The 15,583-nt window shown below is 54.1% G+C and overlaps 6 protein-coding genes across 6 annotated transcripts; 5 read left to right on the forward strand and 1 right to left on the reverse strand.

Annotated features, from left to right (window-relative positions):
- Nucleotides 1-505: 505 nt before the first annotated feature.
- On the reverse strand, nucleotides 506-1,765 carry ATEG_05556 (dihydrofolate synthase; the record flags this gene model as incomplete). Its single annotated transcript, XM_001214734.1, has 1 exon — nucleotides 506-1,765. The coding sequence occupies one exon, from the start codon at nucleotides 1,763-1,765 to the stop codon at nucleotides 506-508; it is 1,260 nt and encodes a 419-aa protein (XP_001214734.1).
- Nucleotides 1,766-2,563: 798 nt separating this feature from the next.
- On the forward strand, nucleotides 2,564-3,994 carry ATEG_05557 (uncharacterized protein; the record flags this gene model as incomplete). Its single annotated transcript, XM_001214735.1, has 2 exons — nucleotides 2,564-2,574; nucleotides 2,707-3,994. The coding sequence occupies 2 exons, from the start codon at nucleotides 2,564-2,566 to the stop codon at nucleotides 3,992-3,994; spliced, it is 1,299 nt and encodes a 432-aa protein (XP_001214735.1).
- Nucleotides 3,995-4,737: 743 nt separating this feature from the next.
- ATEG_05558 (kinase-related protein) lies at nucleotides 4,738-5,513 on the forward strand (the record flags this gene model as incomplete). The annotated part of the gene is made up of 2 exons (XM_001214736.1): nucleotides 4,738-4,777; nucleotides 4,843-5,513. 2 exons carry the CDS (start codon nucleotides 4,738-4,740, stop codon nucleotides 5,511-5,513), a joined length of 711 nt encoding a protein of 236 aa, XP_001214736.1.
- A 1,537-nt stretch (nucleotides 5,514-7,050) lies between these two features.
- ATEG_05559 (putative GPI anchored cell wall protein) lies at nucleotides 7,051-7,674 on the forward strand (the record flags this gene model as incomplete). Its single annotated transcript, XM_001214737.1, has 3 exons — nucleotides 7,051-7,148; nucleotides 7,205-7,359; nucleotides 7,424-7,674. 3 exons carry the CDS (start codon nucleotides 7,051-7,053, stop codon nucleotides 7,672-7,674), a joined length of 504 nt encoding a protein of 167 aa, XP_001214737.1.
- A 784-nt stretch (nucleotides 7,675-8,458) lies between these two features.
- Nucleotides 8,459-11,236, forward strand: ATEG_05560 (ribonucleotide-diphosphate reductase subunit RNR1; the record flags this gene model as incomplete). Its single annotated transcript, XM_001214738.1, has 3 exons — nucleotides 8,459-8,701; nucleotides 8,766-9,706; nucleotides 9,760-11,236. The coding sequence occupies 3 exons, from the start codon at nucleotides 8,459-8,461 to the stop codon at nucleotides 11,234-11,236; spliced, it is 2,661 nt and encodes an 886-aa protein (XP_001214738.1).
- A 1,810-nt stretch (nucleotides 11,237-13,046) lies between these two features.
- Nucleotides 13,047-14,329, forward strand: ATEG_05561 (RlpA-like double-psi beta-barrel domain-containing protein; the record flags this gene model as incomplete). Its single annotated transcript, XM_001214739.1, has 2 exons — nucleotides 13,047-13,864; nucleotides 14,239-14,329. The coding sequence occupies 2 exons, from the start codon at nucleotides 13,047-13,049 to the stop codon at nucleotides 14,327-14,329; spliced, it is 909 nt and encodes a 302-aa protein (XP_001214739.1).
- Between the last annotated feature and the right edge of the window lie 1,254 nt (nucleotides 14,330-15,583).

Consider the following 15,583-nt stretch of genomic DNA (forward strand, 5'->3'; position numbering starts at 1 on the left):
GTCACTGAACATTAGAGAGAGACCAGGACTGTGTTGCCGACACTGGGAGGGCCTTTTATGTTTAGTGCAACAGCTCGAAAGAGAGTGAACAATCGAATAAGAGCCGGACAAATGCGACTTACTTACCGAAGTGGCTGTCGGGGCCAATGCTTGTGAATTGGAGACTCCTTCGAGTGTTTTGAACTTTCCCCTTCTCCACCACTCCCTCCGCTTGGGGCATCCAATGACGCAGCGCCCGCTTCCCACCGTATCGCCGATGATCAGCCTTATCTCAAGCAAAATTATCTACTGTGGTTTAGTAGCTACTAGCTACCTAGTATATTGACATGCGATTATAGTGACTACAACGGGGTGGCTTGAGCGGAATTTGTATTCTCTACATGCTGGATTTCGGTTTGAGATCCTGATTCGGGCGAGTCGTCGTAGTACTAATGCTGATGTATACGCTCTACGGCTAGTCCGATGCATTAAACGTTAAAGGGTATCCGAATTGCTAAGAATCATACTATACATCGCCCACTGAGCTTCGTGCCTGTCGAAGATGACGGAGAACATCGGACACAAGGTACAGGCTTCCCGCGATAACCATCGGACCGCCTTTGGCTTGGTCGCACGCCCAATTGATCGCCGCGAGGATGTCATTCCCGCATGACTTGACTTCCCCGATGTCCGAGAGAGAGCGTACGCTGGCGGCAACTTCTTCGGGATCGGTGGCCTTGACCCAGGGCATTCCATCGACAGGGCCAAACGCCGTGGTCGCCACACGATCTCCTGGCTTGATAATCGGATGAAACAGGCTCTTTATGTCTTTTCCACGAGATGCCGCAATGACCCAGGTGATGCCCTCTCCCTGCGCACGCAATTTTCGGTCCACGTACTCCCCGAGAACCTCCGCGGACTGATTGTTGTGTGCGCCGTCCAGCAAGATCGGCTCTTTGCGAGAGGTCAGGGGCTCCAAAACGATCTTCTGCAAGCGACCTGGCCATTCCACCTGCGCGAGTTGTGGCACTAACTGATTCACATCCAGATCTGGTCGGATTTGGGGCAATGCGAGCTTGAGCGCAGAAGTCGCACAGGTCATATTGGCTCGCTGGTGGGGTTGTAAATCGAGGGTATGGAAAAGGGTTCCCAAAGCTGGTGACAGACTGTCTGGATTCTCGGGGCGGGTGTAGATCGCATCCAAGCCCAACTGTCTGACACGTTCCTCTATCGTCGTGATCACGGCCGAGGAGTTTGTCCCATCGATGACGCAGGGAACGCCCTTTTTGAGGATCCCCGCCTTTTCGCGGGTAATCTGTTCAATGGTGTCGCCCAGCAGAGACTGATGATCCAGCCCAATCTTCGCGATGACAGAGACCAGGACGTCACTCAGGATGTTGGTCGCATCCAGGCGACCGCCCATGCCCACCTCGACCACTCCGATGTCCACCCGTTCATGGTTGAAGATCTCAAACGCGGTCGCGGTAAGAAGCTCGAATTCGCTGGCGCCGATGCCTAGGGTTTGATCTCGAAGCTTGATTCGGGCTTCAATCTGACGGAAGAGCGATTCCTGCACGACTCTCTCCCCGATAGTGATGCAATCCCACCGGTCGATCAGATGCGGCGAGGTAAAGCGGCCGCATCTCACTCCGCCAGAGGTCAACAGATGCGAGAGATAGGCGCTGATAGAGCCTTTGCCATTGGTCCCAGCGATATGAATAGCCTTCCAGGACAGCGGGGTCTGCTGGAGGAGACGGGAGATGCGACTGAGGCCGAGTTCAATCATTCCTCCGAGTAAGCGACGTGAGGGCGGATCGGGCCAATCTCATGATCAGAGAGGGGATAGGGGTCGGAACGACATGGATGAGACCGAGTTAGTCGTCTGACATGGAGAAGGGAAAGAAGAGAAAGAAAGCAGCCGGGCGATTGAGCGTCATGGGAAAAATTACGGTGATCTGGTCGGCTAGATAGGCAAGTTCCCCGTCGGCAAAGTGACGGCGTTGTTCGCTGCCTGAGGCAGGGATATTGACGGCTTGATTATTTGTCTCATAAGATAAAGGAGGTAGAGAGGAAGAAGGACACTTTGTGACCTGTTACATTTGGGTCTCTTTATCGAGAAGGCGAGCTTGGAAGGGCCTGAGAATCAATAAATATCCGTGACCTCCCTAAGTCCTTCAATACTATTGACCTTAAGCGCCCATTGAAGTTCTCCGCGGTTAAATCCCCCTCCGTACTGAGTTGTACGCCTACGCCACTGGCGCCACACCCCGTCACTCGCCCGCCCCCCCCCCCCAGCCTCCGTTCAGAAAGCGCAGCCTCAGGCCTGAACAAACACCCTCCCTTTAGCAGCAAAACCAAATCTTTCCGCCTTTTTCTCCATCAGCTTGAAACCCTTCCTTTTAGTATTATTATTATTAACTCCCCGCAGTCGCTTCCCCCCTTTCTCCTCAGTATACACGTCGCGTTGCGTCTACCTACCATAACCGTGGAGCGACGTGTTTTTTAAAGAAGTTTTTGTTTTTTTTTCTCTTATTTTTAAAGCGATTTCTTTCCTGCGAAACCATCGCAGCAGGCCCCTTTCATCATGGGTATACCGTGAGTTTTCCCTTCCCCGTCCCGATTTTATGATTTAATTTCATTTATTTGCCGCTCCTCTCGGTGTTACGCGATCGTCCCCCATCGCCATGATGACGCACGGAACGGCTGTTCATGACTGACATGATACAGAATGTTCCGCGAGCCATCCTCCACTGAGGCTCCGAAAAACACCCATCTCAAAGATCCGTGTGCCGCTGCCCGCTCTGCCATCCGTCGTCAGGCCACCATTCGTCGTCCGTCGCGTTATACTGGTTCGGCATTGCGCAGCGCTACTTTGCGGTCTCCTTTCCATCGTCCTTTCGCCGAGGAGTTTGACCGTGAAGCGAATGGCCTCCAGCGCCATGTGCGCTCTCCTATTCCCACTCCTGGTGCGGGCGAGGACCCCTTCGACCTCACCAACGGCCTGGGAGATTCCCGCGCTCGCGAGGCTGGTCAACGATTGCTCCAAGATGTCCTTCGTCATAGTCGTCCGGGTCAGCGAATGAGAATTCCGCGCCATCCACCGTTGCCCAGCTTATACCGCCGTCCGTCACCGGGAGACGACGGTGGTCGCCTGGAACAGGATCCTCCCTCTCTCACTCCTCGTTTCGCCCCCGCGATCGCATACCACAGAACCGCCTCCCCCCAGAGCCAGCCAGATGTCGTCCGTTTGTCGCCTTTCCCCCGGTCGGATGGCTTAGGGGATGTCTCGGTAGGATCCACCATCCCTCTACTCCGTCGCGTCGGCCAACGCTCGATCAACGAGGCGGCGCGTCCGAACCGTGATTCTCTCGTCGACGGACTGGGTGATCGCCAGCGGAGCGTGAGCCCGGATGTCGACGCAGCAAACGATGCGTGGGAGACGCTTTTGACCACCATCACCCCGGACACCAATCTTCCCAGCGCGGACTCCTCTTTCACGTCGGCGTCGGCGACGGGGACGAACGCTTCCATGAACGGCACCTCCCGAAGCTCCACCACCTCTTTTGGCACCCTTCCCAGCTCGCTTGACTCCGGCTCTGCCACCGTGCAGATGGTTCTTGATCCGTACCCGGAATTTCTCAACCCGTGCGACTATCCGAGCTCCAGCGAGTCCGATTATTCCGATTCAGACGGCGAGATCAACCAGCAGTCATTGTTCCGACGTTATCGCCGACGTGTGCGCGAAATGGACGCGATGAGACGTGCTCACAACGTTCATTCGACTATGAGCAACCACCCTCCCATCCCGACTATCTCGTTCGCGATCTCCGATTCGTCCCCCGATCCGGATCTTCAGCAGATGCAGGTCATCTTGGATCGACTCGCGCGCCGCGAGGAGATTCCCGATGACCTGTGGGCGGCAGCTGGACTGTCGCGCTCCCTCACCCAGAGAGATGGGCCCGTCGAGGATTCCAACCGATCTAGCGCCGTTGATGGCCCATCGGGACGTTCGTAAATATGCTATCTTTATTTCTTTCTACTTCTTGTGTTAAATATGGTTCACCTTATCTGCCCAGTTGGTATGGAAATTGTTTTGGTCGATATGGGTTTCAGCGGGTGGGGATCAGGCGTTAGCGGGGTTCAATATTTCTGTTCATATCAGGATTCACTGTGGCACATTCTTATCGGTAGCTCTGTTTTGCTTTCGAGATGCTTGTGGTGGATCGTGTGACCATAGTTTGCGTGTCTAAAAGTACGGCAGCATAGAATTCCGAGGGCATTGCAGCGGGGCATGGCTATGAAGATGCAATCGGAAGACTTCAATACAAGAACGCCTGCAGCATCACATCACAGCAGTCGTCATATTTTCCTGCGAGCGGTGAACGGAGGATGAACTTCCCCTGTGACGTAGTGCTCTCAAAAAACGTCTAATAAGAGTAATTGACGACCTTAATAATGCTCCAGATCGCAGTACCCCACTCCGATGACAAGCCCCGCCTATGATTGCGTCTATTTATCGTGAAGAACCGCGGAGCTCTCTTGGCCGATTCAACATCATCACCCTCCACACCCTCGGTGTAGCTCCATAAGAAATCCATTCGCCCTCAGATGTCTCCGTAGCACTCTTTCTCCTCGTCGCTCCATCCACGCCGCACATCCCCAGCATTGCTCGCATTCTGTCCGGATTTATCTCCACTGATCGTACACCGAACCCGCTTTGCTCGCCTTCCCACCAACTGACCACTCCTGATGTCAGTCATGGACACGCAGGTCGATCGCCTCGTCGACAAGATATGGGGTGAGTCGCTGCACCCACACAACCACACAACCCCACATACGCCTCACCGCTAACCGTTGCTCCAGGCAAATGCCAGACATTACCGGATAATGCACGCCTGCTGGTCGCAGTGAGCGGGATCCCGGGATCGGGGAAGACCTCACTGGCCAAGAACATGGCCTCGCGCATCAACAAGCTCTACATGACGCACGCAGCGGGCCAGCCACCCATCGCCACCGCCGTCCCCATGGATGGCTACCATTTCACGCGGGCCCAGCTTGCCGAGATGCCGGACCCGGTGTATGCGGCGGCGCGGCGCGGCGCGGCGTTCACCTTCGACGGCGAGAAGTTCCTGAAGCTGGTGCAGGCGCTGCGCGAGCCGCTGACGGCCGCGACGCCGAGCCTGTACGCGCCGAGTTTCGACCACGAGGTCAAAGACCCCGTCGACGGGGACATTACCATTCCGGCGTCGTGTCGGGTGATCTTCTTCGAGGGGAATTATCTCAGTCTGGATAAGGAGCCGTGGAACCGGGCCGCGGCCTTGATGGATGAGCTGTGGTTTGTTGATGTGGATTTTGAGGTCGCGCGGCGGCGCCTCGTGCGGCGGCATGTTAAGGCTGGGATTGCGAAGGACGAAGCGGAGGCAGAGAAGCGCGTTACGGAGAACGATCTTGTCAATGGGAGGGAGATTGTGGATTTCCGGTTACCGGTGCAGGAGATCATTACGAGTTCATATGATCCTCAATGGGAGCTGTGAGCGTTTGGCATGTTTTTGGTTGTTTCTCTGCTGCGCGTTGTTTTTTTGCTGCCTGTAGCGAACTTTTTGTTGGGAATTTTGCATCTTGTGCCGTATGTTTTTGTGGAGCAATCTCTGATGAATCATTAGAAACGGTGATGATGGCATTATAGACTCCGGGGTCGCCAGGATCTGATATCGCTATTATGCACAAACACTACAGTACCAGGAACCGAGCGAGACGATCTCCTATACACGCTGATGTCCCAGTGGATAAATGCGTAGCCGTGTTTACTTCACAGCTAGTATGTTGGATATAAACAGACTTATCATCAAGGTCACTATACATATTGGTAAACACGCAGAATGACTGGGTCATCGAAGTGTGTTGAAGATTTTAGAATCGTCGCCCGGCTGGAAAGTTCCAGGCACGCCTTCTCTATATCCAGTACATCTCGCCTGTACACGCAGGAATCGTAGGCTCATAGCCATGTGTCTTGCAAATGGTGACTATCCTGCCAGACCCTACTCAGGCAGGAAATCCGTACAGCAAGTATGACGCGTTGGAGCATGTCACGTTCAAGTGGTCTATACTCTGGAGTGGGAGTGCTAACAGATGTGTTGCATTACTTGAAGTTGCTGTCTTCTTGCGACAGATCTCCCGATAATTTAGATTGGATTGAGAATATGAGCTCAAAAAACCACACGAGAGCTTCGACTCTTTGAGAATCAGAAGCATAAAATAAGAAAATGACAGGTCCGAGCCGCGAATGAACGCGGAATCTCTCGCAGACACGCTTGTAGGCGAGAATTATACTCTCGTTCCATAGTTGATATTTGATTCAAGGTGGTAAAACCGGACGACGAGGGATTGGATCCCTTTTGCTTGTGTACATCCTGCTGCCTGCTGCCAGGCCACATGAGGTTAGCACAAAAGGTTAACAACTCAGATGTGATTCTATAGCCGTCTACAAACAGCACATGAGTCTGATATACAGAGTAGGTATGTACGAGTCCAATAGTCCGAGGTATTCTAAAAATACCAGACAATCTCCCAAAAGGGCCATCCAGGGAGATCTAGACCTGTGTGTACCTTGCGGCGATAATTTACCATTTGATATTATCAGATACAAAACATTACGCAACAAGAAACACCATCACGGCCTTCCCCACCAATGAAGACCCTGAGATGTTGCCATTTCAGGACTAGTCAGGTCCAGGACCCTGCCGAGGGGCATCGAGGTGGTAATATTGGCAGTATTGTTACAGTCCCCAGGGAGATCGACAGCCCTCCATGCTGAATTGGGTGAGACAGCCGCCCCGTTCAGGGCTGACTGCTGCGACTCCTGGCGACTCCTCTTCATCTCGTCTTCAACAAATCTCTCTATCGCTCCTTGTTGCCGTCCTTCCTTCATCCACACGCTCTTTACGGTTCATACCCTGTCGCTCTTTTCGAATACCCCATTCATTCCTTCATTCGTTCGCTCGATTGACACGATCTCGCGCTGTTTCTTCCAAACCTCGGCTTTTCAAATCTTGACCGTCTAACTCCATCGCCATGTACTTCCCTAAGTCCGCCATCGTCTTCTCCTTCTTGGCTCTGACCAACATCGCTGCTGCTGCGTCGACTCCCGCTTGTCTCCTCTCCGCTGTGGGGTATGATCCGCGCCATTCGAGGTGGAGGAGTCGTGTTTGACTAACCATCCTGCCAGTACCACTCTTTCGAACCCTGCGGACTTCAACGAAGCCTGTGTGAAGAACTCCGACAAGTTGCAGAAGCAGATCGCGAACACTTGCAGCGATGATGACCTGCAGGATGCCCTGAACTACTACTCCAAGACTTGCGCTCAGGCAGGCCACAAAGTCGGTATGTGCTGTGTTGGCCCAGATCTCAAGATGGATTGTAGGCGCTGACCAATTGATCTTTTCAGATGTCAACATCTCGTCTTCTTCTTCTTCCTCTCCTACTGGCACTTCCAGTGCGGGTTCCAAGTCGACTGGCTTCACCACTGCTACTGCAGTTACCTCTTCCAAGTCTACTAGCTCCGGCTCCCAAACTGGCTCTAGCTCTGCTTCCGCCGCTTCGTCTACCCAGACTCCCAACTCTGGTTCTTCTGACCGTCACGTGTCGGCAGCTGCCTTTGCGGCGGTCGTTTTCGTTGGATTTGCTGCGACGCTGTGAGATCTCGGCGGGTTCATCAATTAGTGGAGACGGTTTCGGGATGCGTTCGGGGTGCATCTCTTCAATTCTTGTGCATTAACCATTAGATGGGTCATATATTGAATCAACTTTTGTTACATATCTTCATGGAGAGTGTGTCGTAGGTGGATTTCGAGGCACTCGCATAACCAAGCATGTATCAAGGACGGATTCCCATGGGCCGCTCGCCATGCTATATTTCTACTTGATTATCAGATTCCGTATCCCCACCTACTCATTACTCCCCACTGATCAACGCCTATCTGATAGAAGTGGAATGCTCTGTCGATATCGGACCCAAAAGAGGCTCGTGGCGTGATGCGGCAATTCAGGTGACCGACCCAAGAGACGCGTGGTTGGGCCGGCTGACTCAGCAGCGGGCTTTCTTTTGCCTTCTTGGGACTAAATAAGGGTAGCCCATTTGGTCCAAACACGAAAATTCGCGTTGATATCCACTGGGCACGCGTTCGCCCCGGCGACCAGCATCAAATATCTGCCACACTTTCTGCCCCTCCGACTTCTTTCTCCCTTCTCATCCTCTCTTCCACTCCTCCTCGAGCGCTTCTTCTTCCTCTCAACGCGCTTTCCCTCTTCCTATTCCTTCTACAAGTCTCACATACCTCCATTCTAGTAATACATTCCTATACCCTTACGTCTTTCCTCATTCTCCTCAGATTCCCTCCTATACCCTCGAAAAATGTTTGTCTACAAGAGAGGTGAGCATTGGCCCCAAACCCTCCATCCCACCCTTCTCCAGCCTAGGTGCATGCCTAGGTTTTTGGAGAAAGTTCCTCGCTGGTCTCACCGCCACTTGACCTACCGAACCCTTGCTGATCCGGTTTTTCCTGCAGACGGACGCAAAGAACGCGTACAGTTCGATAAAATCACGGCTCGTGTATCGAGACTCTGTTATGGCCTTGATCCTGAACATGTCGACGCTGCTGCTATCACCCAGAAGGTTATCTCGGGTGTCTACCAGGGTGTCACCACCGTCGAGCTGGACAACCTGGTACGTATCCTCGTCTTGCGGACCACACCGCGAGGAACGCTTGCTGACATGAACTTCCTTGCAGGCTGCCGAGACTGCTGCATACATGACCGTTACCCACCCTGATTACGCCATTCTCGCGGCTCGTATTGCCGTTTCCAACCTTCACAAGCAAACGAAGAAGCAGTTCTCCTTGGTCATCTCTGACCTCTTTCACTATGTGAACCCACGGAATAATAAACCGGCTCCTATGATATCAAAGGAAACGTACGAGACGGTTATGAAGCATGCTGACGAGCTCAACTCGGCTATTGTCTACGACCGGGACTTTAACTATAACTTCTTTGGTTTCAAGACTCTGGAGCGGTCGTACCTGCTGCGTATCAATGGCAAGGTTGCAGAGCGTCCCCAGCATCTGCTCATGCGTGTTGCCGTGGGTATCCACGGCAATGACATTGAGAAGGCCATTGAGACCTATCACTTGATGTCTCAGAAATACTTCACCCACGCCTCTCCTACCCTGTTTAGTGCCGGCACTCCCCAGCCCCAGCTTGCCTCGTGCTTCCTGGTGGACATGAAGGAGGACAGCATTGAGGGTATCTATGACACCCTGAAGACCTGTGCCATGATTTCGAAGAACGCTGGTGGCATTGGCCTTAACGTGCACCGTATCCGCTCGACTGGCTCTTACATTGGTGGTACCAACGGTACCTCCAACGGTCTTGTTCCCATGCTCCGGGTATTCAACAACACTGCTCGCTATGTTGACCAGGGCGGCAACAAGCGTCCGGGTGCCTTTGCCATCTACCTGGAGCCCTGGCACTCGGATGTGTTCGAGTTCTTGGATCTGCGCAAGAACCACGGCAAAGAGGAGGTCAGAGCACGTGACCTTTTCTATGCCCTGTGGACTCCCGACCTCTTCATGAAGCGGGTCGAGGCCAATGGCGACTGGACTCTGTTCTGCCCGAACGAGGCTCCTGGCTTGGCAGATGTCTACGGCGACGAGTTCGATGCCCTCTACGAGAAGTGAGTTTATAGTGTACTCCGTTTCGATACTGTTCTATGCTAACCCGTGGTAGATATGAGAAGGAAGGCCGTGGCCGCCGGACCGTCAAGGCCCAGAAGCTCTGGTATGCTATTCTTGAGGCCCAGACTGAGACCGGCAACCCTTTCATGCTGTACAAGGATGCCTGCAACCGCAAGAGCAACCAGAAGAACCTGGGAACCATTCGCAGCTCCAACCTCTGCACGGAGATTGTCGAGTACAGTGCTCCTGATGAGGTGGCTGTTTGCAACTTGGCTTCTCTCGCTCTCCCCACCTTTGTGGATGCGACTCGTGGTGAATACGACTTTGGCAAGCTCCATGAGGTTGTGCAGGTCCTGGTGCGCAACTTGAACAAGATCATTGACATCAACTACTACCCCGTCCCGGAGGCCCGGAAGAGCAACATGCGTCACCGTCCAATCGCCCTTGGTGTCAACGGTCTGGCCGATGCTTTCCTTGCCCTGCGCCTGCCCTTTGACTCTCCTGAGGCCAAGCAGCTGAACATTCAGATTTTCGAGACCATCTACCACGGTGCTCTGACTGCTTCGTCCGACTTGGCCAAGGAGCTGGGACCGTACGAGACCTACGAGGGCTCTCCAGTGTCCCAGGGCATCCTCCAGTACGACATGTGGGACCGTACTCCCACTGACCTCTGGGACTGGGATGCGTTGAAGGCGAAGATCGCCCAGACGGGTGTCCGCAACAGCTTGCTGGTTGCGCCCATGCCTACGGCCAGTACCAGTCAGATCCTCGGTTTCAACGAGTGCTTCGAGCCGTACACCTCCAACATCTACTCGCGTCGTGTGCTGGCGGGTGAGTTCCAGGTGGTCAACCCCTGGCTCCTGAAGGACCTGGTGGACCTGGGACTGTGGTCGGACAACATGAAGAACCGGATCATCGCCGAGGGCGGTTCGGTGCAGAACATCCCCAACATCCCGGCGGACATCAAGGCTCTGTACAAGACGGTGTGGGAGATCTCGCAGCGAACGATCCTGCAGATGGCAGCGGACCGGGGAGCGTTCATCGACCAGTCGCAGTCGCTCAACATCCACCTGAAGGAGCCGACGATGGGCAAGATCACCAGCATGCACTTTGCGGGCTGGAAGATGGGACTGAAGACGGGCATGTACTACCTGCGGACGATGGCGGCGTCGGCGCCCATCCAGTTCACGGTGGACCAGGAGCAGCTGAAGGTCGCGGACACCAACGTGGCGCGGGTCAGTGCAGCATATAAGAAGCGCACGGGGGCCCCGGCGTCGAGTGCGTACGCGGCGGTGCCTCGGGCGGCAGAGACCAACGGCCACGAGGAGAGTAATGGCGTCAACGGATCGGACTACAGCAGCCCTCGGGTGCTGACGGGTGACGGTTCGGGCGCGGAGGCGAGCAATGGGGCGTCCCAGGAGGAGGATGGGAGCAAGGAGAGCTCGGAGCGGGAGAGTGATATCTACTCGCAGAAGGTGCTGCAGTGCAGCATTGAGAACAAGGAGGCGTGCCTGATGTGCCAGGGTTAGACGAGGGATGCATGGTATTGTATGTATGTATATTTCTATGTCATGAGCTTGATGGATCGGTGCACTGGTTTTATTTGATTTGATTTGATTTCATTTTTCATTCTTTTTTTGCTGGGATGGTTTGACCTGTACGTAAAGATTGGATGCCTTGTTTTTTTCTCGTCTTTGAATGCATGATGTGATACAGCGGACGACCGGATGTATTCCGTAGGGAACAGACCAAGCGGCAGCAGTGCCTTGCGTGGCACCGGTGAAAATTCTCCACGTCGGATCATTTTGGCGCATGGGCGAGATGACGATGAGTTAGTTATAGTGGGCAGTGATATAGCGACAGGGGGGTGGATGGAACGGTGAGGAGTCTAGGCCGGCCACCGTTGTGGTATCGGGTTTCTTGTTCAGCCCTCGTATGCCAGCTCAAGGCGGGTGGGTCTCGGGAGCTGTGCGAGTCACACTGTCGGACGAGGACCCGATTATTGGGGAAGTTTCGCGGACGGAGGGGTCCGGAGGAGTCGTGGCTCGGTGTGGCCGGCTAGTTAGAGAGGGGCTCTCGCTGTTTCTGTTCAGTTAGCCACCATCGGAAATGACAGAGTGGGGAGCGGGAGTTCTGGACTGGTCAGGAATTGGGCAATTGGCCACTGAATAGATTGAGACCTATAACTACTGTACCTATGGAGGACTTTGTAGAGTACTTACGTATACACTACTGTACTCCGTAGAATAATCCCGAGGGGCACGGGGCAATTCCCCACGAGAAACCCGTGGATGTGGAGCGGATTTAATTGCCGCATTGCCTTCCTATAGAGTCCAGAGTCGACCGTCGATGGTTCATCGGAAGAAACTAGGTTACATAGTTTCGGCTGGACCGTAGCGTGTGCATTCTTCGCGAGTTCGCGACGCTCATTCCTCTCTGTTCCTGATACATTCCTTTCCCCGACAGTGGGAGCGTTGGCGGTTAAGCCACACAGCCCGAGTGGCGCTGGCGGTGATCCCCCTGACGCGGTGGACGAGTGAGCGAAGAGACTGTAGAGGCACTAAACTAGAGACAGTCTAGTGCTGACCAACGCCAAACACCGGCGCCAACCTTCTTGCAACCAATGAGTCGATCGTCATCCCAGTCTGATTATTACCGAGTATTATTGACGGGTGCCTGAACAGCTGAACAGTTTTGTATGGTTGAACGGTTCCTGACCGGTTCCTGCGTCCACGTAGTACCTTAGGTAGGTTAGGTAGGTTAGGTACCTGAGTAGGTACCTGGTACGGGAGTATATTCAATGTACCACTGCAGGTGACATTGACCTCTACAGATATCTATAGGAACCCATCTCTTTGGATGTTCTTTTTGATCTCGACCTGGTAATTTCCAGAATGAAAAGGAATGGGCACCGGGCCGACTGGGAAGGACCCTGCTGGGATCCATGGGGTTCGTTCCCAGTGGGTGGACTCGTCCATTCCTCATACTACCTTAGACTAGACGAGACTAGACCAACAATGAAGTCTGTGAACCGCTGCCACGCTAAACCCTGCTCAGATTAATATTAAACCAGACCACCCTCCCTTCCGCTCTCTCTCTCTCTCTCTCTCTTTCATCCATCCATCCTTTCTCGGTTTCACAGTCCTTTCTTTCTCGACAGTCCCTGTCATTCCTTCCTTTGTCACTCTTGAGTGTCTCTCCCTCCTTCGTACTGCTGTGCAGTCGTGTCAATCCTTTTTTACTCTGAGTCTCTCCTGAAGACCTTCTCAACCGAGATATCCAATCTATACCAGACCGTTTCTCACGGCTTTCCAACTCTCACTCTCTACATCTTCTACAATGGCTCCTCTCGCCAAATCTCTGGCCCTCGCCGGCTCTCTCTTTGCGGCCTTCGCCGCTGCAGCCCCCGTCAACAAGCGCGGCAATGTCGTCGTCTATGAGACGGCGACCACCGTCGTCTGGACCACCGTCGATGTGACTACCACCGTTTATGGTGCTCAGCCCACCACCGAGGCCCCCGCGCCTCCCCCCACCACTGTCGTCTCCGTCACCCACGCCGTTCCCACCGAGACTCCCGAGCCCACTCAGCCCGAGGAGACTCAGCCCGTGGAGACCCAGCCTGCGTCGTCCGCGCCGACCACCACTGCCGCTCCCACGACCGTGGCGCCTGCTCCTCAGCCCACCGTCCCTGCCCAGGAGCCCACGACCCTCGGAGATCCAGGCCACCACTACCGCTGTTCCCATCACCTCCTCCTCCACCACAGTCCAAGCTCAGTCGAACTAGTTCGGCACCTCCCACTGGTGGTAGTGGCAGCAGCAGCAGCAGCAGACTACTCCGGTGCCTGCTCCAAGGAATCGCCTTGCACGAGTCAGGTCACCTTCTATGACACGGCCACCTCGGCCAGCGCCCCCAGCAGCTGCGGCTACACCAATGATGGTGAGACGGAGAACGTGCTGGCGCTCCCTGTGGGCATCATGAAGGACAGCGACTGTGGCCGCACGGTGACCATCAAGTATGGCGGCTCCACCAAGACCGGAAAGGTGGTCGACAAGTGCATGGGATGCGACAGCACCTCGATCGACCTGTCCCGCCACTTCTTCAGCGAACTGGCGGCTTTCGCTGAAGGCCGTCTCTTCGGTGTGGAATGGTGGATGGAGTAAATCTGATCTTTTCTTCTTTTCTTCGACAGAACCCTTTTTCGAACATTTTTTACCCTTCTTACTTTCTTTATGCATATTGGTTGACAAACCGGGCTCCACGGAGTCGATGATTTATCGTGTTCTTATGTATAGACCGCTCGGTTTATTGAAAGCTCTTTTTCTTTCCACAAACACAGATCAGATCGCTGGATGCGCTCCATGAGACTTACGATGGACTAAGATCGGCCATGAGGGATCGGGTATTCGCATGGCGGGTTGAATGATGAGAAATGAAAAGTTCTTGTTTCGTACCATCCCTTGGACGTGTAATCGCGTGGAGGATCGTAGAGGTAATAATAATAATAGTAGTAATAATAATAATACGGAGTAGGCTACCCCTGAGTGCTCGGACGATCCAGCACCGCCACTGCCCATCCGTCGATAGTGTCGTCCCGGATGACATCCGCGGACGCCTAATCTGATCTTCGGACGCACTAAGGCACCCCATATACTCCGTAAATTTGATGACGCTTATCGCTATCAACGGATCGGTTGGTCTGTTTCAGGATATGCAATGTTCAACCCGGGAGTGCGGTGCTGGGTTGTCGGGCAAAAAAGCCAAGCCTTGATCGGGCGATCAGGGGCGGATCACAGGGGTTCGTTATTGCTATTGTTATGGTTAAAATGGTTCCTGAGTTCGTCGTATATATAGACCGGAACCATCACGAGAATGCGTGGAAATGTGATGGATCAATCAATATTGCTGCAAGGTCGATCCTGAGCTTGACTTCAGTCTGGTCGTAGGTACCTGTGGATGGTTGACGGAGAATGAGGATGCGGTTGTAGAGTTGAAGAAGACAGTGGTGATAGTTATACTGGTCTGACTGAGTCCGTGGTACAGTCGCATTGTGAACACGGTAGAAGGTTGGATGCGATGGAATGCGATCGAAGTGGTTAGTGTTAGTTCAGTTGATGGTGTTGGGGCTGACTGGTTCCCCCCGGATTTCCATCCCTTGAAGACCCACGCGAACCACACAAACTTCTCTTTTGCTTCGTATCCCTCTTCCCTCTTCCATGTCTTACTTCTCTCGCGCCCTGCCCGGAATCGCCTCCAACCTCCTCTTCTCCCTCTTATATCCTCTCTCGGCTCGTTCAATTCTCTTTCTCTCTCTTCCTCCTCCTTTCCGTCCCTCTCCGTCCCTCGCATTCTCCCCTCTCCCTCTGTCGTCACTGATCATGTCGCCGCGGCCGTCGTCCCATCTCATCGCTGCGCCACCCGTCGCCTTCGCTCTGGATCGCTCCTGAATGGCGGTCCTTCCCGGCGGTTTGAGTCTCACGTCTCCCGTTCCCTCTTCGGTGTCTCTTCCGACATTGCGCCGGACGGTGTCCCCCGCCCACGATGCAGGGCCATCGCACCGACGTGCTGGTCGTCTCCCTCGTCATCTTCGCCCTCGCGACCGTCTTTGTGGCCCTCCGTTTCTTCTCCCGCATCTTCATCGTCCGAAAACTCGCCCTCCATGACTATCTGATGCTCTTGGCCTGGGTATGTTTCCCGTGTTCTAAAGAAGCCAATTCCTGTCGCATGGACCGTCTGACCGCGTCTCCCATAGGTGATCGACTTCGGCTTCTCGTTTTCCCTCTTCTACGCCACCAGTAAAGGCCTCGGTCTGCAAGATGAAGACATCGACCCGCAGTCCCGTCCCAGCCTCAATCGGGCCACCCCCGCCTTCACCGTC

The sequence above is a fragment of the Aspergillus terreus genome, genomic scaffold (genome assembly GCF_000149615.1).
Source record: "Aspergillus terreus NIH2624 scaffold_7 genomic scaffold, whole genome shotgun sequence".
NCBI classification, from domain to species: Eukaryota; Fungi; Ascomycota; class Eurotiomycetes; order Eurotiales; family Aspergillaceae; genus Aspergillus; species Aspergillus terreus.